Consider the following 22,136-nt stretch of genomic DNA (forward strand, 5'->3'; position numbering starts at 1 on the left):
GTCTGATACTGTTAATTCTGCCCCTATTTTTGGAATCACTTCCTGTATTCCCCCTCTGACAGCTGTTTTCCTACTGAACACCCCTTAAATGGCACAATTCTCAAGCTTTCTTTTCTTCTTGCCTTAACATTATGAATAAGAAACCATCTACACAACCAATTTTTTTGATGTCATGAACTGTCCTATTTCTACAATACGAAGCAATAATGTGAATATGCCAAATCTCACTGGCTTTTTGGCCACTTCTGAAATTGCAGGGCAAACTTTTCCCAAAACATCACTGCCAAGTAAGCCCTTGCTTTCCCTCCCCTCTCCATTTCCCTTCCCCACCCCCTTGCTCCTCAGGCACTTTACCATTCGCTTCCCCACGCCCAAACTCCAAGGGCCCTTCCTTTACCTCTAGAGCGTGTTTGCAAAACCCATTTCTTCTAGGAATTACTTGTTCTATCTCTGTTAATTTACCCAGTAAATGTTCTCCTACAGTTTGGGTAAAAAATAAAAATAAAAATAAAAATAAAAATGAAAATGCCATAGCAAAATACTAGATCGGGCGGCTCTGTCACAGTTCTGGAAGCTGGAGGTCCAAGATTAGATGTTGATTCCAATGGTTTCCTCTGAGGCCTCTCTCCTTGGCTTGCAGATGGCCACCTTCTTGCTGCCTCTTTCAGTTCACACTTTGGTGCACAAATGCCCCAGGTTTTTCCTCTTCTTCTTATAAGGGTCCAGTAATATTGGATTAGGGCCCCTCCCTAACAACTTCCTTAAAGTTCATAATCTCTTTAAAGACCTTATTTCCAAATGGGATTATATCTGAGGCAGTGAGGATTGGCACTGAAAGGGCGAGGGCTACGCCCTCCATCTTACCCCGGATCCTCCATTTTTGGGCAGCAGCCTTAGCCATATGCTCGGCAAGGAGCTTCTTCCCGGAAGCCCCAGCCTCTGCTAGCCACACCCAGGATTTCTTTAAACTAACCAATGACAATCAAGGGAAGTGCGCGCCATAGATATGACCACATCCTGTGTAACAAGACACCGACTTGCGCTTGGCCAATCGGCAGGGCCTACAGTCCTCTCTCCTCCCCTTACTCCACCCCCCTATAAAACCCCTCTTCTCACAGGGCTAGCTCTCTCTGCCGCTTGCCGCTGTGTCGGTGAGTGTGGTCGGGGAGCCGAGCTAGCTCGAATAAAGACTCTATCTGCTTTTGCATCGGACTCAGCTGGCTCCCTGGTGGTCTTTTGGGGATCTTGAAATCTGGGCATAACAGGCACTTGAATTTCTGAATTTAGGTGGAACACAATTTGGACCCTAACAAAGGGAGACACCAGAAAAGAATTTCTTAAAATGTTAGACTTAAGAGGATGTTAAATTCTGAAACTTCCTGTTTAGGCTCAATTCTGGAACCAATATTTATTTATTTATTTTATTTTAATTTATTTTTTTTAAATTTCAGAGAGGAAGGGAGAGGGAGAGATAGAAACATCAATGATGAGAGAGCCATGGCTGATGTGGCTCAGTTGATAAAGCATCGACCTGTGGACAGAAGGGTCCCAGGTTTGATTCTGGTCAAGGGCACATGCCTGGGTTGTGAGCTTGATCTCCAGTGTGGGGGTGTGCAGAAGGCAGCCAATCAATGATTCTCTCTCATCAATAAAAACATGCAAAAAAAATGTTTTTAAATGATGAGAGAGAATCATTGACCAGCTGTCTCCTGCACACACGCCCCACACTGGCGATTGAGCCTGCAACCCAGGCACATGCCCTGACCAGGAATCAAACTGTGACCTCCTGGTTCTTGGGTCAATGCTCAACTACTGAGCCATGCCAGCTGGGCAGGTGCAGACTATTTAACAAGGTAACAGAGAGAAGTGGGTTCATGACCCTAGTCCCTAGGGCCCTCACCCACTTAAAGAACAAAAAAGGGTGAAAAACATGAAGGAAGATGGCATTCATAAAGACCTGTTCACGGGGGTGGTTCATTAAGTGACCTTATAACCAGGCTAGCAAGTGGGGCCTTTGGTGGGGTCACTTGGAGAACTTAAAATGTGTTTGCCCGACCCACGCTACAGAAAGGTAGGTGGGGATAGAAAGGGCTCTGTTGCACTCCATTGTGAAGAGTTCTGTATTTTCTACAGTTGATAACACCATATTGCATAATCGATATTTGCTAAGACAATTTAGCAAATGTTTTTATGAATTTAAATGTTATCACACACACAAAAACCAACAAAACACACACACAGATAAATGTGAAGGTGATGGATGCGTCCGTTATAGATGGAGGAAATCCTTTTTCAATGTGTATCAAATGACCACCATGTGCATTTCAGTACCTTACAATTTTGTCAGTTATACCTCAATAAAGCTAAAATTTGAAAAAACAAAAGAAAAAGGGGGTCTGTCGTAACGTGTCTGTATTCCTAGCTTGTCAGAACGAGGAGTGAGTGAGTGTTTTCCATAGATGGGGCAGGGATCACTCAGGAGAGAACCAGCCAGGAACCTATTTATGTCCAGCCCCAAAGAGCCGCCTGATAGGGAGGGACCTCAACAGCAAAAGTGGATCACTTCAGAAAAATCAGGCTGAGCCCTAGCCGTCTTGGCTTAGTGGATAGAGCATCAGCCTGTGGATTGAAGGGTCCCAGGTTCGATTCCAGCCAAGGGCACATGCCTGGGTTGTGGGCTCAATCCCCAGTAGGGGGTGTGCAGGAGGCAGCTGATCAGTGATTCTCTCTCATCATTGATGTTTCTATCTCTAAAGTCAATACAAAATATATATACAAAAAAAAAATCAGGCTGAGTGAGGTGCAAAAAAAAATTCATTGCCACATTTAGGGGCTGCAGTCAAAGGACAAGAGAAAGCCCTGGCAGGTATGGCTCACTTGGTTGGAGCATCGCCCTGTGCACCAAAAGGTCACAGGTTCACTTCCAAGTCAAGGTATGTGCCTAGGTTTCCTTTCAGTCCAGGGTTGGGGGACTTACGCGAGGCAACCAATCGATGTTCCTCTCTCCCTTCTTCTTTCTAAATTTTAGGTTTCCTTAAACCAGCGGTCGCCAACCTTTCGGACCTCATGGACCACCAGTGGTCTTCGGACCACCGGTTGGCAACTGCTGGAAACCAATAAACATATCTTCCAGTGAGGATTTTAAAAAATAAGGACAAACAAACAAACAAACAAACAAAGGATAAGTCAACTGCAAATATCTTGCAGGCCCAGAGAACACAAACCTACTCAGTCAAATAAGAACCTTTCTTTCTTTCCTTCCTCAATGCTACCCCGTTCCTCCTACCCCACTACTCACAAGTCTGAAGCAAAGACTAGCAGAGGAAGGAGGAGCAGCAGGGAGAGAGAGAGGTTGATTATGACCTCCTCTCCTATCCCAGATCAAGGGCCACCATTAAGTAGGAAGGGGAGAAGCCACCTGCAAGAAGCCATAGCTTGGGGATGATGGAAAAGTCTGTATTAGGGTAGGTTATGGTGCAGTAACGACACAAAAATCTCAGTTCTTTAACAAAAAAATTTATTTTTCATTCACACACAGTCCAACATGGGTCCAGATGGCTCTCTGGGGCAGCTATCCTTCATGTAATGACATGCTATTCCAGGCTGCTTTGATACTGTGTCATCTCCATCTCAACATGATGCTTCAGGGTTAGCCCAGCGGAAGGAGAGAAGATGGGTAACTGGGCACCCGTTCATCATCAGTGGCTCAGAACTGATCATACTATCTCTGGACACAATTCATTGGCCAGAGTAGTGAAAGCTTGCCCAACTGCAAGGAGAGAAGGACTAAAAATATTGGTGAGCAGTAATAATGCCCACCAAGAAGTCTCACATGAAAATTAATACTGAAATCGTGAATAACAGATAAGACTGGACATATCTGTTGGCAGAAATGAAGCTGATTTCTTGTGATCTTAAAATATAGTCATGCCCAGCTGGGTGTGGCTCAGTGGTTGAGCGTCGACCCACGAACCAAAATGTCACGGGTTCAATTCCCAGTCAGGGCATATGCCTGGGTTGTGGGCTCGGTCCTCAGTAAGGGACGTGCAGGAGGCAGCCAACTGGTGATTCTTTCTCACCATTGATGTTTCTATCTCTCTCTTCCTTTCCCTTCCACTCTATAAAATATATAAAAATCAGTAAAAATATATTCAAAAAAATATATAGTCTTTTACCTGAGAGTGAGCAAAAAGTTATGGACCTATCAGTTTTCACCAAGAGGGAGAAACACTGAATAAATTTTAAAGGGACCACTAGAGAGAAAATCAGGTTGTATTTAATTACATCCCTTGCATGACTATTCAACATGCAAATCACATCTTTAGAAATCTTAGAGATCATCTAATTTAACTCCACTTTTTTTTATAAGAAAACCTTTAATTTCTCTACATTAAAGATTATAATTCCAGCCCTAGCTGGTTTGGCTCAGTGGATAGAGCCTGCAGACGGAAGGGTCCTGGGTTTGATTCCTGTCAAGGGCATGTACCTGGGCTGCAGGCTCCTCCCTGGCCTGGGTCCTGGTCGGGGCACAGGCAGGAGGCAACCAATCAATGTGTTTCTCTCACACTGGTGTTTTTCTCTGTCTTTTCTTCATTCTTCCACTCTCTCTGAAAAATCAATGGAAAAATACCCTCGGGTGAGGATAAAAAAAAAAAAAGATTATAACTCCATTTCTCTTGGTAAATATGGGAGGCTGGAAATGTTTGTTCTCATCAGCCAGCTTTCTGTTTACTGAATAGTCTATCAAAGGAAGCCATTCTTTCCCATGAATGTAACTTAGTTTGTGATCCCTTATTTATTTTAGCTTTTAAACTCCTATAGGTCTGTATCCAACTTACTTTAACAGCAAACAGAAGAATGATGGGCCTTAATTTTCTTCTTCTTTTTTCTTTGGTGCACCATTCCCGAAGTACTGCAATAGCAGGTGGATGTTTGGAATAGACACAGCAAGCTCCTATTCCATCCCCTGCTTCAGAAGTCCATTTAATATACTGTCCTTAGATAGAGGACATATCAGATATTAAACTGATAAGAACAGCCCTGCCTGGTAGCTCAGATGGTTAGAACATTACCCCGTTACGTAAGGTTGCAGGTTTGATCCCTGGTCAGGGCACATACAAGAATCAACCAATGAATGCATAAATAAGTGGAACAACTAATTGATGTCTCTCTCTCAAATCAGTAAATACTATATATATTTTTAACTGATAAGAACAAATATCTACACTTGATCTTAGTCAAAGGCCGAGAAGTAATATATGGGCCTTAAATTTAAAAGTTACTTTTAGAGCATCCTTTTAATATCTTGGATTATAAAAAGAAATTCTCAGCTTTCTAAAATGACTACAAAAGCACAAATTAAGCATATGGAATTTTAAATGACAGGAAAACTTGGTAAATTTGCTATTGCTATATTAAGGGCATTACATTTTCTGTCCTAAATGACACTAAATTTTCGAGATTAGTCTCTGGAATAGATACAATAGAACACCAAATTTTAAGTTATTTTACTGAGAGGTCAAAGTAGATTTGGATAGCCAAGTGCCATAATCCAAAAAGACTAAAGAGTTTGTACAAACATCGTATGTGTGCATAGACATATTTATACACATACATTTAAAAATAAATGTTTTCCATTTTAAAATAACTTCTTCAACATTATTTTATTATTATTATTATTATTTAATCCTCACCTGAGTAATTTTCTCCTTTGGTCCTTTGAGAGATAGAAGGGAGAGAGGGAGGAGGAGGAGAGAGAGAAACATCTATGTGAGAGAGACAGACATATTGATTGGTTGCCTCTCACAGGTGTCCCAAGCAGGGCTGTGGAATGAACCTGCAACCCAGGTACGTGCCCTAGACCGGGTATCAAACCCATGACCCTTCAGTTTGAGGGCCGGTACACTACCACTGGGCAACACCAGCCAGGGCCCAGACACATTTTTAATGGTGTAAAGGTTCTCCCATAGCTGTCTTCTTTAGAAGCCATGCTTAGTACTTAATTTGGTACACTACAGTCTTTTTTTAATCACTAGCACTTATTTTTACTCCGTTTCAAGTACAGGGTCTTTCTTTGATGAGGAAAACTTGCAGTTCTTACTATTTCCTGACAATTTTATTATTGTTAATGCTTATATTTAGGCCAAATTAATTTGAAAGTAGATAAATGCTATCTGAGAATATAAAATATGGAAGCAATGTCCACGAATAAAAATCAATCAAGTAAAAAAAAAAAATCAACCAAGTATAAACACTAAAGTTGTCATGTATCATTCAATATGAAAATGTTGATTACATTTCCCAGCCTCAGAGCGTCACCCTTCAAAGACTAAGCTCTGTGTTGAAGTGGATTCTCTGCCTGACAAGAGGAAACTTCCAGTCAGGGCTCAACCTTTGTTCCAGAACCTTTGATTTTATGGAGAGACTAGCCACACCTGGCTGCCAGGTCTGATCTGAGTGGAGGAGGTACCTGGGAGAGAACTGGTCGGATCTGAATAGGCATGCTCGACTGGAATGGCGAGTTAAAACTGAGGAGTGACGCTCAACAGATATGAGGGAGGCCTCAACCCTGCACGGTTCCCAGAGAGACTGGAGGGAGAAAGGAATTTAGGCTTAATTATATCATCATTCATCCCCGAAGACCAGTCACATTTGTGCAAAATTCAACTCTATGTGTATAAACTTCTATATACATGTTTGGCAACCTTAACCTTTTTAATCCAGTTTACAAAAACTGCAAGTCATCTTTTCTGGGGATAATCAGAAAGAGTAGTTTTTTGTTTTGTTTTTTAAAAAATACTAGTATTTTTATTGACTTCAGAGAGGAAGAGGGAGAGATAGAAATATTAATGATGAGAGAGAATCATCCATTGGCTGCCTCCTGCACGCTACCTACTGGGGATCGGGCTGGCAACCCGGACATGTGCCCTGCCAGGGAATCGAACCATGACGTCCTGGTTCATAGGTCGATGCTCAACCACTGAGCCACACCAGCTGGGCTAGAAAGAGTAATTTTGACAATGAAAGCTTAGGAGAGAGAACAGTGAAACGAAATAAGACCAGTGGCTAAAATTATGCCCCACTAGCGTCCATAAGGAAAAATGATTTTAGAGAGGCTGATACTCTGTGCTTTGGTATAATAGTTACAGCTACTATTTAGTAAAGTGACTGTGCTTCACACTAAACTGTTTTTATTTTATTTTATTCTGTTATTATTTTTGTTTTCACACTGAACTGTTTTCATACACAACACTGGCACCAAATGTGTGGGGGTTTTCTTTACACCAACCACTTCAACTCCACGGCCAATTCAACTTTGACACTATAGTGAGTGAAGACTCAGTCCCACAGATCTGCCCCTTACTTTAGATGCCAGTCGGCAAGTCCCAGCTGCCTAAGCACAGGTCTGATTGGGTATAAATTGGAGGGTTCCCACAATCCCTTCCTCAGGCCCATAATTGGCACACAACTCAGGAGAGTGCTTTACTGATGGTCACAGGTTTACTACAGAGGATACAAGTCAGAACAACCATGTGGAAGGGAAGCATAGGGCCAGCTATGGGAGGAGGGGTGCAGAGCTTCCTGCCCTCTCCAAGCACACCCCCTCCCAGCACCTTGAGGGATCCACCAACCTGACAGCTCTCCTTTAGGGGTTTTTATGGAGGCTGTTTTGTAGGCAAGATTGATTAATTCACTGGCCAGAGAGGATTCGCCCAAACCCCAGCCCTTTTTCCCTCCACAGAAGGGGCGAGGGGGGACTGAGAGTTCCAATCCTGTAATCATGCCTTGATCTTTATGGGAACCAGCCCACATCGCACCTCTGCGGGCCACCAGATGACAGAGTCCATCTCATTAGCATACAAGAGGCATTCTAACACTTGCCAGAGTCCAAGTGTTTTATGGGCTGTGTGCCAGGAACTTGGGACAAACACCAAATCTATATATTTCTTATAGTGTCATAGATATATAAAAAACAAACAAATAAAAAAACACACAAGGAAAATCTGAGAAACTGTCACAGCCAAGATGGGATATGGAGACATGATGACAAAATGTAATGTGATTATTCTGAATGGGATCTTGGGCAGAGGACATTAGGCAAAATCAAAGAAAATCTGAACAAAGTATGGATATTTAAAATGTATAAACGAGGGGGAAGGGGACTCCTAAAAAAGAAAGAAAAAAATCAAAATAAAATATATGAGTAAGTATTCATTTTAACAAATGCCCCACACAAATGTTAGTAATAGGGGACACTGCTTGTGGAGTACAAGAGAACTCTACTTACCTGCTCAATTGTTCCGTAAATTTAAAATGATTCCAAAAGAAAACGTTTATTTAAAAATAAAGTGTATTGACTATGATAAATAAATTAGTCATCTTAAATAGATTTGGGTTGCAAGGAAGAGAAATCTAACCAAAGTAGCTTCATTAGTAGGTAAGGCTGGCTGCTACATGGTCTTAGGGACACACAAAATGATGAGTAATTGTGCAGGGGGGGCGGGGGCGGGGTAAGGGAGGCCAGGGGCGGGGTAAGGGAGGCCGGGGGGAGGTCAATGGGGGAAAAAGGAGACATATGTACTATCTGTAATACTTTAAACAATAAAATAAAGAAAGAAATAGGCTTGAAGGGAAAGAAACAGCAACATCATGAAAGGGCCCCTCTTATCTCTGGCTTGTGGCTGACTTCCCTTCCGTCTGTCTATCTTGGTGTCTTACAGAACATTTCAGCAGCAAGGTGGGCAGCCCACTAGCAACTCCCTGTGTCTCTTACGTAAAAATTCTCAAAGCAGTACATCCTACTACTAGTAAATCCAGTGCCAGAAGTCCTTTGTTTACCTAGTCAGCTATGGACAGGCCCACTGTGGACAGGTAATTACTGCTGGTTCCATTACCTGTGACCAGTTTCAGCTATATCCACTGGGCATCTATGGGTTTGTTCAGATTCTCTAAGGTGGGGGTTTTTGAGGGTGAGGTGGGCAGAGCATGCCCTCTAAAACACATCTATTACCAAGAGATAAAACCAGGATTTGAATCTAGGTCTTCAGATTCCCAAACAAACGCTTATTTCATTTGAAGAAGTAAAATTACAAGTTAAAAACATCAAGTTCTTTTGACTTTTTTCCTTTTAATAGCTACTAGCAGTCAGCCCATATATCACAATTTGAATATAATAGTATGTATACATATACATATGTGAAGATTGCCTGATCTCTTTTTCCCCCAAAGGTGGCAAACTGTTCATGGTGGTTTCACTGTGGAATTGTGCAAGAGCATTCATTTTTAGCTCTTTTGGTTTAGAGAAGTGATGTAACAGCCGAACCCACAGCTCTACAGACAGAACTACACACCAGAAGGTATGACAATCAGTTTTCTTTTCACATGTGTATTATATATTTTTCTAACATAAAATTAAGTTTTCTGGGTCACATAAAGATATTCATGAATAAATTTTTGGTTTGGGACAAAAGGAAGCCACTGAAGTTTTCTCCACTGTACAGCACTATAAACAAAATGAAATGTCTGAGATAAAAACTTTCTGCTGTGGGCATACAAGTGCAGAAAAAATAATAACCCAAGAATAATTTAATGCTAGCAATAAACAAAACCTAGAAGTATTATTGACATATGAGGCATGAAGGAGTTAATTTCTTTTTTTTTTTTTTACTCTTATTAATGGAAAGTATTTCTGTACTCAACCTGAGGCCAAAAAGCAACGAAATAGTTTATCTGATCCATCAGAACGTATTGCTGAGGCTGAAATATTCTAAGTAATACATAAACCTAAAATGATTAGTATTTAGTAAAGTCGTAGACTGTCAACTGATCTGTCATAAATATTTGACTCCAGATGTTCACCTGGAATATACCTGGAGTATATACTCCAGTAAGTACATTGGAATGCAACTCAGTGGGTTACCTGTCTTGATTATTGAACCCTAATTTTTTTAAAAAAACCTCTGACTTTGTTGCAAACACTCCTTATAATGCTCTTCAAATAGAATTCTCGAAACATTCTATTACAATAAAATTGTAAATAGACTTCTAAAATGTCATGCAAGAGGTTTGGGGGTAAATGAACACAAAGATACCTCTTGGCGGTTTGAGACAAGAAGAAATAAACAGCATTCAAATACAAAACACACAGTTCTCAACTCCAACTGGATTAATTGCATTCTTTTAACCACCAGCAGGTGCACCTATTCATGATCTAACTCACCCTAGCCACGGTGCAGAAACACCCGCTCTGCTAGAATTGGATTAGTTGCAAGGGTTTGCAGGGGATGCGGGAAGGAAGGAGAAACCTGTCCAGATGTTCAGTTTATCTCTATAGAAACGGACTTTGCAGCAGGAGGTAGCTTGTTTCCTTATCACCTCTTCGCTGCCTTTCTGTTTCAAAGAGAGACATAACCAAGGCCCCGAGTGCCGCCATCAGGGGTCCCGAACGGGTCCCCCTGGGCGCCCCTAGCATTCCAGCCCGCGGGTCCTCTCTCCCGCGCGCCGGGTACCCGCACTCACCATCTCGATGATCTTGGTCTTCCGCCCCGTCTTCCTCTTCAAGGTGAATATGTACTGGGCCAGCACCACCCCCGCCACCAGGGCACACACGCTGGCGCTGGCTACCGCGCCCATCTTCGCCACGGCCGCCCGATCCATGGGCAGATCCTCGTGCGCCTCCCCAGCGGAAAAGAACAGGTCGCCGGGCCGCTGGGGGCCTTAGGAGCGCGAGCTTGAAAGGCCAGGACGCCCCGCCCCCGCCGCAAGCCCCACCCCCGAGCGCCGAGGGGCGGGGACAGGCTAAAGAAGGGAGGGCGTGGCCTGCGTCGGAGGCCGAGGCGGCCGGTGGGCCTACCCCAGGGCCAAGCACTGAAAAGGGAATTGTATTAACTATCAGTCTCTGCTAATGAGGACCAGGCAGTGGTCTATTCTAGCCCCACCCAACGGGAATCCCATTCCGACCCTGGTCCATTAGAAAAAAAGTTCTGCGACTTCCACCCTCCTGGGTCTGGACTACAACCCCCAGAAGGCCGCGCGGTGCAGCCTCCTGACTTGCGCAGCAGCGTTGGCGGGGAAGCGTGGCCGGTGCGGCGCCGCTGGGACAGCCGAGTCAAAAGGGGACCACGGGGAGGTGAGGAAATGCGGCCAAACCACGTATCTGATACGGGTTCCTGACACTGACAGCAGGAGTACAAGTTCAAATGGTGAAATCTCATCTCCAAGTTTCATTTCTGTTTCTCCGGTAACTAATCCGCACCCGGGTAGTACTTTTTAGCTCAATCATGTCTATAGAACAATTGCCCTGATTTTTATAATTAAAATAAAGGGGACACCCTAGCCAGTGTTGCTCAGTGGGTAGAGTGTCGGCCTGCGGACTGAAGGGTTCGGGGCTCAATCCCCGGCCTGTTTGGGGCCGCGGGGAGGCAACCAACGGATGTGAGAGACGCATCCATGTTGTTCTCTCTGCCCTTCACTCTCCCACTCTCTCCAAAAATCAGTGGGAAAATATCCTCGAGTGAGGATGAATGAATGAATGAATGAATGAATGAATGAATGAATAAATAAATAAATAAACGGGGGAAAAAGGATTTGCAAAGAACTCCCAATAACTCAACAAAAGCAAACCCCATTAAAACACCATCTACACAAACGGCCAACAAGCTTCTGGAAACATCCCACCATCATCAGGAAATGCAAGTCAAAACCACCAGGGGACGCCGCCTCACCCAGTTAGGATGGCCAGTTCGAAAAAGCAACAACAGAGAAGCAGGCACTAATGTAGAAATGTGATTTGGCGCAGCCGCTGTGGACAACGGTGTGGAATCCTCGAATGATTGAAAGCAGAGCCACCATGGATGCAGCAGGTCCACCTCTGGGCGTCTATGCGAAGGAACCGAGAGCTCAGCGACCAGCACTCCTGTGCTCACTGGGCCCCATCGGAACAGAGAGGGGCCCCGCCCCGGTGATGGATGAAGAATACTAGCATGCAGCACACACTTCCCAGGGAATACCATCCGGCCTTTCACAAGGAGGAGAGTCTGCTGTGTTCCACCGTAAGGACGGACCTGAGGACATGATGCCGAGGGGAATGAGCCGGTCACAGGAAGACAAGTGTGCCCCGCATTATTCCGCCCATAGGAGGCAGCCAAACTATTAGAGACGGGAAGTCGCATGGTGGCTGAGGGCCTCGGGAGGGAAAGGCTGGGCTGTTCAGCTCCATACTGAGCCTCAGTTCTGCAAGGTGGAAAGTTCCAGAGGCCGTGGCATAACCACAGCGTATAGGTAACTGTACGGTACATTTACAAACGGTTAGGTTGGTCAGTTTTGTCTCTGTGTGTTTTATATCCCAATGTTTACGAAAGTGCTATGGCAACAGGGCACAGGCGGCAGAGCATGTCTGCTACATCCCACCTTTTTCATCATGTCCTCTCTGTGAGCAGCAGGACTCCCTCTCACTTGTCCGGTCCCTTCCAAGGGATTGATGCGGTGTGCCGGTCTCATCTTTGGCGGTGACAGAGAAGGGGTGCAGGAAGTTCTTTGGGGTGACCCCTCCAACTCTGTGAATGAGAGGAAAATTTATGGGAAGGAGGTTCTTAGGTGGGACAGGCCCACCTGACCATGTTTCTGGTAAGAAAACAAGTCTGGCATTAACTATCAGGTGCACAAATGCCTTTTTGTATTTTGTTTTGTGGATAATATTGCTCAAAGCCCGCAATGGCCCCCAATACACTCACAGTAAAAGCTGAAACCCTCACATTGAGCTGTAAGACTACTTAGTCTATCTCTGGTTATCCTCTCTGACATCATCTCCTACTACTACCTTCTCCTTTATTCTGTTTGTTCCAGTCCCTGTGGCCTTCTTGATATTTTTTTTAATCTTTTTTTAAATATATTTTTATTGATTTCAGAGAGGAAGGGGGAGAGAGAGAAATAAAAACATCAATGATGAGAGAGAATCATCGATCGGCTGCTTCCTGCATGCCCCTTACTGGGGATGGAGCCTGCAACCCAGGCACATGCCCTTGACCGGAATCAAACCTGGGACCCTTCAGTCTGCAGGCCGACGCTCTAACCACTGAGCCAAACCAGCCAGGGCTCCTTGCTGTTTTTTGAATGTGTCAGCCATGATCCCATCTCAGAATTCTTTGCAGTGATGTTTTCTCTGCTCAGAAAGTTTTTTTTTTTTTCCCCCTGGGCATTCCTATATTCATCTTTATCTTTTTCAAATACTTACTCAAATGTTGCCCTATGCTCACCACCTATATTCAATCCTTCCAGCTCTGGCAGTTCTGATCCCCTTCACACTTATTTCCACTACCATTATTCTCTCCTGGCTAGAATGACCTCCTTAATAACAGAGGTTTTTATTTTCAAATATATTTTCAGCTTTTAGAACTGTGCTTAGGAAAAAGAAGAAAATTCTGTCAAATGTAACAAGATGGATAAACCTGAAGGACATCATGCCAACTGAAGCAAGCCAGTCACAGAAAGGCAGATGATGCATGATTTCACTTACATGAGGTATCTAAACTAGTCCAAACTCATGGAAACAGAAAGTAGGATGGTGGTTGCCAGGGGCTGGGGAGGGAGAAGTGGGGATTTGCTGTGCCATGGGTATAAAATTTAATGTATGCAGAATGAGCAAGTTCTAGAGCAGCGGTTCTCAACCTGTGGGTCGCGACCCCTTTGGCAGTCGAACAACCCTTTCACAGGGGTCGCCTAAGACCATCCTGCATATCAGATATTTACATGACGACTCATAACAGTGGCAACATTACAGTGATGAAGTAGCAACGAAAATAATTTTATGGTTGGGTCACAACATGAGGAACTGTATTTAAAGGGCCAGAAGGTTGAGAACCACTGTTCTAGAGAGTTGCTATACAACATTGCCACTACAATTAATAATACTGTCATATTCTTTCAAATTTTGTTCAGAGAGTAGATTTCATGTTAAGTGTCCTTATATCACACACATTTTAAAAAGTGGTGGAGTGTGGGTAGTTACAGTATTCAATAAGTTTCCAGCCCTAACCGGTTTGGCTCAGTGGATAGAACTTCAGTCTAAGGACACAAGGGTCCCAGGTTCGATTCCGGTCAAGGGCACGTACCTTGGTTGTGGGCACATACCCAGTAGGGAGTATGCAGGAGGCAGCTGATTGATGTTTCTCTCATCGATGTTTCTAACTCTCTATCCCTTTACCTTCCTCTCTTTAAACAATGAATAAAATATATTTTTTAAAGAAAGTTTCCAAATAGGTATGCATCAATTCCTTTGTATCTTAAGTCCTCATGCCCAAGATTCTAAATTTTAAAAGTTGCCACACATACACACAAAGAATTGTGCCTGGTACATAGTGGGTGCTCGATAAATATTTGTTGAGTGAATGAAGAGGCATTTTGGTACATTTTGGCATAATGCCAGAAACTAGGTCTATATGGATGGGTGAAAGGTAGGAATTATGTTCTCACTCATCTTTCTTCTGAATACAAATTACCACTGTGGTCTTTTATTGAGTTAGAGAATTACTTCCTTGTACATGAATGAAGCCAAAAGTAATTCAACAGTACATCAAAACAGGAATTTGATAACCTGATGGCATGTGGATGCAAATATAAGTGGGATCAATAGGCAGGTTACTTAAATTTTCCATCTTCCTTGTTTACTTTTTTTTTTTTTTTAACTTCAGCTCATTTCTGCCTTGTCTTATTTACTTTGTCTAATGGCTTAATAATTCTGATTTATTTGTATCTACTCTTGCTAACATCATGGAATACATTTGGACTGGGAGCCTAGTTGCTGCATGATTCTTGAACGCTGGTTGAAATGGGTTTGGTATTTTTTAAGGAATTATTTACTTGTTGATTTGAGAGAGAGGAAATGAGAGAGGGAGAGACAGAGGAAAGGAGAGGGGAGCGAAAGAGAAAAAGAGAGAGGAGGGAGAGAGAAAAAGGAAAGGGGGGGGCGGGAAGAGAAAGGAAAGGAGAGAGAAAGAAACATCAATTTATTGTAGTTATTTATGCATTCATTGGTTGCTTCTTGTATGTGCCCTGACTGGGGATCAAACCTGAAACCCTGGCGGATGGGAGGATGCTCTAACCAACCGAGCTGCCTGGTGAGCCCAGGGCCAGCAACCAGTGTGGCCTTGGGGGAGCCCTTGTCTCTGTGCCACACCTGCAGTCCCCTTTCCCTTCTCCTAACCCCTCCCTGCCCCACACCCGTCCCATTAGCTTCCTCACTCCCAAGCTCCAAGGGTCCTTTTTTCCCCTCTTATCACTTGTTTCCTAAGCCCATTTCTTCTAGGAGTTACTTCTTCTACCTCTGTGATTTACCAAATAAGTGTTCTCTTTAAAAAAAAATGCAATAGAGGGGTCAGGGGTTATTTTCTAGTTAGTTTCATTTTAAAGAATGTCATCAAGGATGAAGCCCTAGCCAGTCTGGGTCAGTGGATAGAGCGTTGGCCTGCGGACCAAAGGGTCCCGGGTTCAACTGTACCTTGGTTGCAGGCTCCTCCCTGGCCCAGGCCTTGGTAGGATGTGTACAGGAGACAACCAATCAATGGGTTTCTCTCACATCGATGTTTCTCTCTGTCTTTCCTTCTCTCTTCTACTCTCTCTAAGAGATCAATGGAAAAATATCCTCGGGTGAGGTTTAAAAAAAAAGAACATCATTGAAGAGGGATGGTTTGGAAAAATAAACCATATGCTCCTTAGTGTTCTTGGTTAGAAAAGATAAAACCTTGTGATTCATTAGCTGGCTGTAAATTGCTCAGATCCTTTGGCCTTGTTTAATTATATTGTCTCAGTTTCCCTTATTCCACTTGTCAAGGAATCTCCCCTAGCGTCTTACTGTCCTGCCTTAACCTCACACCTAATCCCCTGGAAACCACTGATTTGTTCAGCATAATACCCTTGGGATCTATCAAGACCCATGTGCAGCTCCCTAGGGCCACTTGCATCTGACTTACCAGCCACATTCAAGGCCTTCCCCCTGGGAATCTGTCACATGGCTATCTGTAGACTCTGCCTCTTGGTCAGCAAACAGCACAGTTTTATTGGCATTTTTGTACCTCCAAGGGTATAGAACAGCGGTTCTCAACCTGTGGGTCGCGACCCCTTTGGCGGTCGAACAACCCTTTCACAGGGGTCGTCTAAGACCATCCTGCATATCAGATATTTACATTATGATTCATAACAGTAGCAACATTACAGTTATGAAGTAGCAACGAAAATAATTTATGGTTGGGTCACAACATGAGGAACTGTATTTAAAAGGCCAGAAGGTTGAGAACCACTAGTATAGGGGAATATATCTACATTCAGCCTATTTCTGCATTGCTACAGTCCCTCCAATGTCCATTCCTTTCATCCACCCAGGTGCCCATTTCAAACAAGCACAGAAGTACATATACTTGTCCGTTCCAATCTCTTGCAGAACCTGGCACTAGGTTTCTTGGTTTTGTTCTCCCTCCGTGTACACTAGTTTCTTGGTGACCAGAGGTTTCACAGGTGCTTTCAGTTGTCCCAGCATCACATTCCAATCCAGCTCTCCCTTCATTTAATTTCAGCCATTACAGATGACAGTAACCAAAGGAGTATATACTTTAATTTTTTTTCTTATTAGTTTGCATTTCCTTAAACATCAAATGAATCAACTCCCTAGGAGTTGAGTTCATCCCTAAATCCCATTGGTAACGTTTAGTTTAGCCAGACACCTGCTGCTCCATACCAGGGGTGACCATGAGGTCAATCAGGAATCAAATATTCTTCATTAACACCCCCTTCCCCTTCATCCATTTTCCCAAACCACAGGTTAACCAGAGCTAGGGAAGTTCTAGCAAATCCCATGCATTTCCTAATACCAAGTGTGTCTTTTTCAAACAACTAATTCTCAGGCAACAAGTAGGTGTCCAACAATTCAATTCAATCTGACACCACCACTTCAAATGGGTACCAGGCTCAAATGGGGTGCCCATGTTACGAATTGAAGGGGAGTGAGTCCCAGTATCTCCTCCTTAGGTTTACAAATGCACTAGGACAGCTCAAAGAACTCAAGAGAGCATTTTACTCATATTTACCCACTTATCAAGTGGAAGATATAAGGAAGTTGGGAAATGGCACAGGGCTTCGATGCTCTTTCCTTCCTGTCACATCAGTGTATTAGCCTGTTTTTATGTAGCTCATTCCTCTCAACTATTAGGAAAACAGTCGAATCTGGTGGAAAAAGTATTTACCACTTTGGAAATCTCCAAATTTCTTGTTCAAGTTTTTATTGAGCTCAATTTTCAGCACCTTTCCTTTCTGGGGAGGTGGGGGAAGGGACTGAAAGCTCAAGTTCTCATCTTGGTTTGGTGTTTCTGGTGGTTACCCTCCACCCGGTCCTTATCTGGGACTTCACCCTATGGCCCTCATTAGCACAAACTGAAGTGGAGTCAAAAGGGCTTGTTATGAAAACAAGAGTCTTCTCTATTATTCAGAAAATTCTAAGGGTTTCAGGAACTCTGCTTCTTATTCTCATCTTCGGATAAGGCCATATTGGGTTAGGGCCCACACATATGGTCTCATTATACCTTAATTACCTATCTCCAAATACAGTCACATTCTGAGGTCCTCGGGGTTTGACTTCAACATATGAATTTTAAGAGGATGCAATTCAGCCTTAACACCACACCCTCTTTGAATCATTTTTTTCAAAATATATTTTATTGATTTCAGAGAGGAAGGGAGAGGGAGAGATAGAAACATCAATAATGAGAGTCACTGATCGGCTTGCCTCCTGCACACCTCCCACTGGGGATTGAGTCCCCAGCCATGGCATATGCCCTGACGTGGAATTGAACTGTGACCTTCTGGGTAATAAGTCAACACTTAACCACTGAGCCATGTCAGCTGGGCATTTCTTTGCATCTTTGTGTTTTTTTTTTTTTTTTTTTTTTAATATATTCTATTGATTTTTTACAGAGAGGAAGGGAGAGAGATAGAGAGCCAGAAACATCGACGAGAGAGACATCGATCAGCTGCCTCCTGCACATCCCCCACTGGGGATGTGCCCGCAACCCAGGCACATGCCCCTAACCGGAATCGAACCCGGGACCTTTCAGTCCGCAAGCCGACGCTCTATCCACTGAGCCAAACCGGTTTCGGCGCATCTTTGTGTTTTATTTTTGCAACTTTGTATTTTAAATTGATCTTTAAAATACTTGGGGGGGGGGGGGGAAACCAAGATGGCGGCATAGGTAAACACGGGAGATTGCTGCCTCGCACAACCACTTCAAAAATACAACTAAAAGACGGAACGGACATCACCCAGAACCACAGGAAGGCTGGCTGAGGGGAAATTCTTCAACTAGAAGGAAAGAGAACAGCATACCAAGACTCAGAGGAGGCACAGTGCAGAAAATACAAAGGTGCGGAGGTGCACGCAAAGCGGGCTGGCCACTGAGGGCGCAGTTGTCTGTTTCAATCGGGAGAGAGTCCCAGGCTCTGAGCTCCAGTTCTGGGCAAGTCTCTAGGGACCCAGACTCAAACAGGAGAAGCGGGACTGTCTGGCTTCGGTTGGAACTTGAAGGCAGCTTTCTCTCCGAGGTTTGCAGCGGTTGCTGGGACTCTGAGAGGCAGAACCTCTGGGTACGGGACTGAGAGCAGCCATAACTACTCGCTCCGCCCACCCGCCCACCTGCCCTGTTGATCCCATGGGACCCGCCCCGCCCAAGCCCTGCACAGAGGCATCTGTGGGATAACCTCAGGCAAAGGCTAGATTAGCACCTCCCTAGAGGACAGAAGTTCTCTCACTGCAGACACAGCTGATTCTCACAGCCAGGTGGCCTGGAGGTCAAATCACCCCCGGTATTACCCACAACAATCAAGGCTTAACTACAACAAGACGGCGCACAAAGACCACTAGGGGGTACACCAAGAAAGCATAAAAAATGTGGAGACAAAGAAACAGGATAGAAATGACAGAAATAGAGGATATAGAGCTCAAAACCACAATTTTAAGGTCTCTCAAGACCTGTCTAGAAGCCGCTGATAAACTTAATGAGATCCTCAAGAAATCTAATGAGACCCTTGATGTTGTGATAAAGAACCAACTAGAAATTAAGCATACACTGACTGAAATAAAGAATATTATACAGCCGAAACCAGTTTGGCTCAGTGGATAGAGCGTCGGCCTGCAGACTGAAAGGTCCCAGGTTCGATTCCGGCCAAGGGCATGTACCTGGGTTGCGGGCACATCCCCAGTAGGGGGTGTGCAGGAGGCAGCTGATTGATGTTTCTCTCTCATCGATGTTTCTAACTCTCTATCTCTCTCCCTTCCTCTCTGTAAAAAATCAATAAAATATATTAAAAAAAAAAAAAGAATACTATACAGACTCCCAACAGCAGACCAGAGGACCGCAAGAAATCAAGGCAAAGATTTGAAATGCGAAGAAGCAAAAAACACCCAACCAGAAAAGCAAAATGAAAAAAGAATCCGAAAATACGAAGATAGTGTAAGGAGCCTCTGGGACAGCTTCAAGCGTACCAACATCAGAATTATAGGGGTGCCAGAAGATGAGAGAGACTAAGATATTGAAAACCTATTTGAAGAAATAATGACAGAAAACTTCCCCTACCTGGTGAAAGAAATAGACTAGTCCAGGAAGCGCAGAGAACCCCAAACAAAAGGAATCCAAAGAGGATCACACCAAGACACATCATAATTAAAATGCCAAGAGCAAAAGACAAAGAGAGAATCTTAAAAGCAGCAAGAGAAAGAAACTCAGTTACCTACAAGGGAATACCCATATGACTGTCAGCTGATTTCTCAACAGAAACTTTGCAGGCCAGAAGGGAGTGGCAAGAAATATTCAAACTGATGAATACCAAGAACCTACAACCAAGATTACTTTACCCAGCAAAGCTATCATTCAGAATTGAAGGTCAGATAAAGAGCTTCACAGATAAGGAAAAGCTAAAGGAGTTCATCACCACCAAACCAGTATTATATGAAATGCTGAAAGGTATCCTTTAAGAAGAGGAAGAAGAAGAAAAAGGTAAAGATACAAATTATGAACAACAAATACGCATCTATCAACAAGTGAATCTAAAAAGCAAGTGAATAAATAATCTGATGAACATAATGAACTGTTGATTATAATAGAATCAGGGACATAGAAAGGGAATGGACTGACTATTCTTGGGCGGGGGGAAAGGGGTGTGGGAGATGCGGGAAGAGACTGGACAAAAATCGTACACCTATGGCTGAGGACAGTGGGTGGGGAGTGAGGGCGGAGGGTGGGGTGGGAACTGGGAGGAGGGGAGTTACAGGGGGAAAAAAGAGGAACAAATGTAATAATCTGAACAATAAAGATTTAATAAAAAAATACTTTAGTTCTCTATCATTACTATTTAAAATTTGTATTTGCTTTAATTAATATACAGGCATATACTGTATATATATATATATATATATATATATATATTAGTTCTTTTGTCTCTAAAAAAGCAAACATTATAACAACCCTATTGTTCAATGTATATAGAAATAGTACATTTTTCTTCATCTGTTGCTTTTGCCTAGAATGAAACAGTAGATTCTAGCGGGAAAAGTAAAAGAAGAAAATCATATATGGAAAGAAGAGCAGGAGATATTAAATTGCACTGAAACGAATACATTATTTCTAAGGAAAATCTTGGCCCTGACCTGCCACCAAGAGGAGGTTGAAAGGCCTTCGATTCAGAGAGTTTATTTCTTTTTTTTTTTAATATATTTTTTGATTTTTTACAGAGAGGAGGGGAGAGGGATAGAGAGTTAGAAACATCGATGAAAGAGAAACATAGATCAGCTGCCTCCTGCACACTCCCCACTGGGTATGTGCCCGCAACCAAGGTACATGCCCTTGACCGGAATCGAACCTGGGACCCTTGAGTCCGCAGGAGGACGCTCTATCCACTGAGCCAAACCGGTTAGGGCGCAGAGAGTTTATTTCATGCTCTTTAAGATTATGCACCCTGCCCCCAGACCTAATGATTATTAAATCTTATGGTTCTCCAACTGTTGGGCAACATAAAGTAGTTATGGTTCAAAAATACTGCCAGAGACAACAATTCCAAGCCTACAACAGCTCCATGTACTCGGCTGGGTGGGAAACTGTACGTATTGTCTAAATAACATATTATCCACACACACATGTCTAATAGAGCTTCCCAACTGGTATGCCACCTGTGGAGGTTAACAGTATGCCAGCATGTTGCTTCCCCCGCCAAGTTGTGTACAAAACTCATCAGTTGTGCATGTCCTGACAGGAGAAGTCTTCTGTTGAGATATAAATATCTAGTAGATAGAATGGAGATGGAGATTTGGGAGGGAGCACTATGTCGGTTGTATTTGAAGCGCCGAGAATGGGTGAAAATGTGAAGGTGGCATAAAAGGGAAGAAACCTTAGGACTACAATCTGGAAAATATGAACATAGAGAAGTTTGGGGAGAGAAGGCAGTAAAATACTTTAAGAAGGTCAAGCAGTTGCCTGGCGGGTGGGGGTGGCTCTGTGGTTGAGCGTCAGCCCAGGAACCAGGAGGTCAGGGTTAGATTTCCCATCGGAGCACATGCCTGTTTCAGACTCCATCCCCAGGAGGGCCCGCAGGAAACAGCCAATCCAGGATTCTTTCTCATCCTTGATGTCTCCATCTGTCTCTCCCTCTCCCTTCCTCTCTGAAATCAATAAAAAAATATTTTGAAAGCAAAAAAACAAACAAAAAACACAGCCCTACCTGGTTTGCTCAGTGGATAGAGCGCTGGCCTGCAGACTGAAGGGTCCCGGGCTCTATTCAGGTCAAGGGCACATGCGGGGGCTGTGAGTTCATCCCCAGGAGGGGGCGTGCAGGAGGCAGCCATCAAAGATTCGCTCTCATCATTGCTGTTGCTCTCTCTGCCTCTCCCTTCCTCTTTGAAATAAATATAAAAAATAGAAAAAACAACAACAAAGCACTAATGGAGGGGGGAGGTAAGAACTGTGAGGGGGACAAGGAACTGCCCAGTTCTGGGAAGGAGCCAACACCCGGGCGGGCAGGCGTCTACACGCAACAGGTAGGCCCGCAGGGAAGGTTAAGGTTGCCCCGCGGGACGGTGCAGCGCCAGCGGCTCTATTCGGTCCCAC

General features: G+C 43.7%; 1 protein-coding gene and 1 pseudogene across 2 annotated transcripts in view; both read right to left on the minus strand.

The window, feature by feature from the left end:
• The window catches only part of NT5C3A (5'-nucleotidase, cytosolic IIIA), a 52,719-nt gene extending 41,985 nt beyond the window's left edge, over positions 1 to 10,734 (minus strand). Inside the window, exon 1 of one of the 2 annotated variants that reach the window (XM_059655816.1) lies at positions 10,519 to 10,734. In XM_059655816.1, coding sequence (XP_059511799.1) covers positions 10,519 to 10,656 — 138 coding nt within the window. In that variant the 5' untranslated portion in view covers positions 10,657 to 10,734. The remainder of the gene's footprint in view (positions 1 to 10,518) is intronic. The other variant, XM_059655818.1, reaches the window with a different exon arrangement.
• On the minus strand, positions 4,889 to 5,064 carry LOC132211640 (U2 spliceosomal RNA; annotated as a pseudogene).
• Positions 10,735 to 22,136: the final 11,402 nt, after the last annotated feature.

The sequence above is a fragment of the Myotis daubentonii genome, chromosome 10, assembly GCF_963259705.1.
Source record: "Myotis daubentonii chromosome 10, mMyoDau2.1, whole genome shotgun sequence".
Classification (NCBI taxonomy): Eukaryota; Metazoa; Chordata; class Mammalia; order Chiroptera; family Vespertilionidae; genus Myotis; species Myotis daubentonii.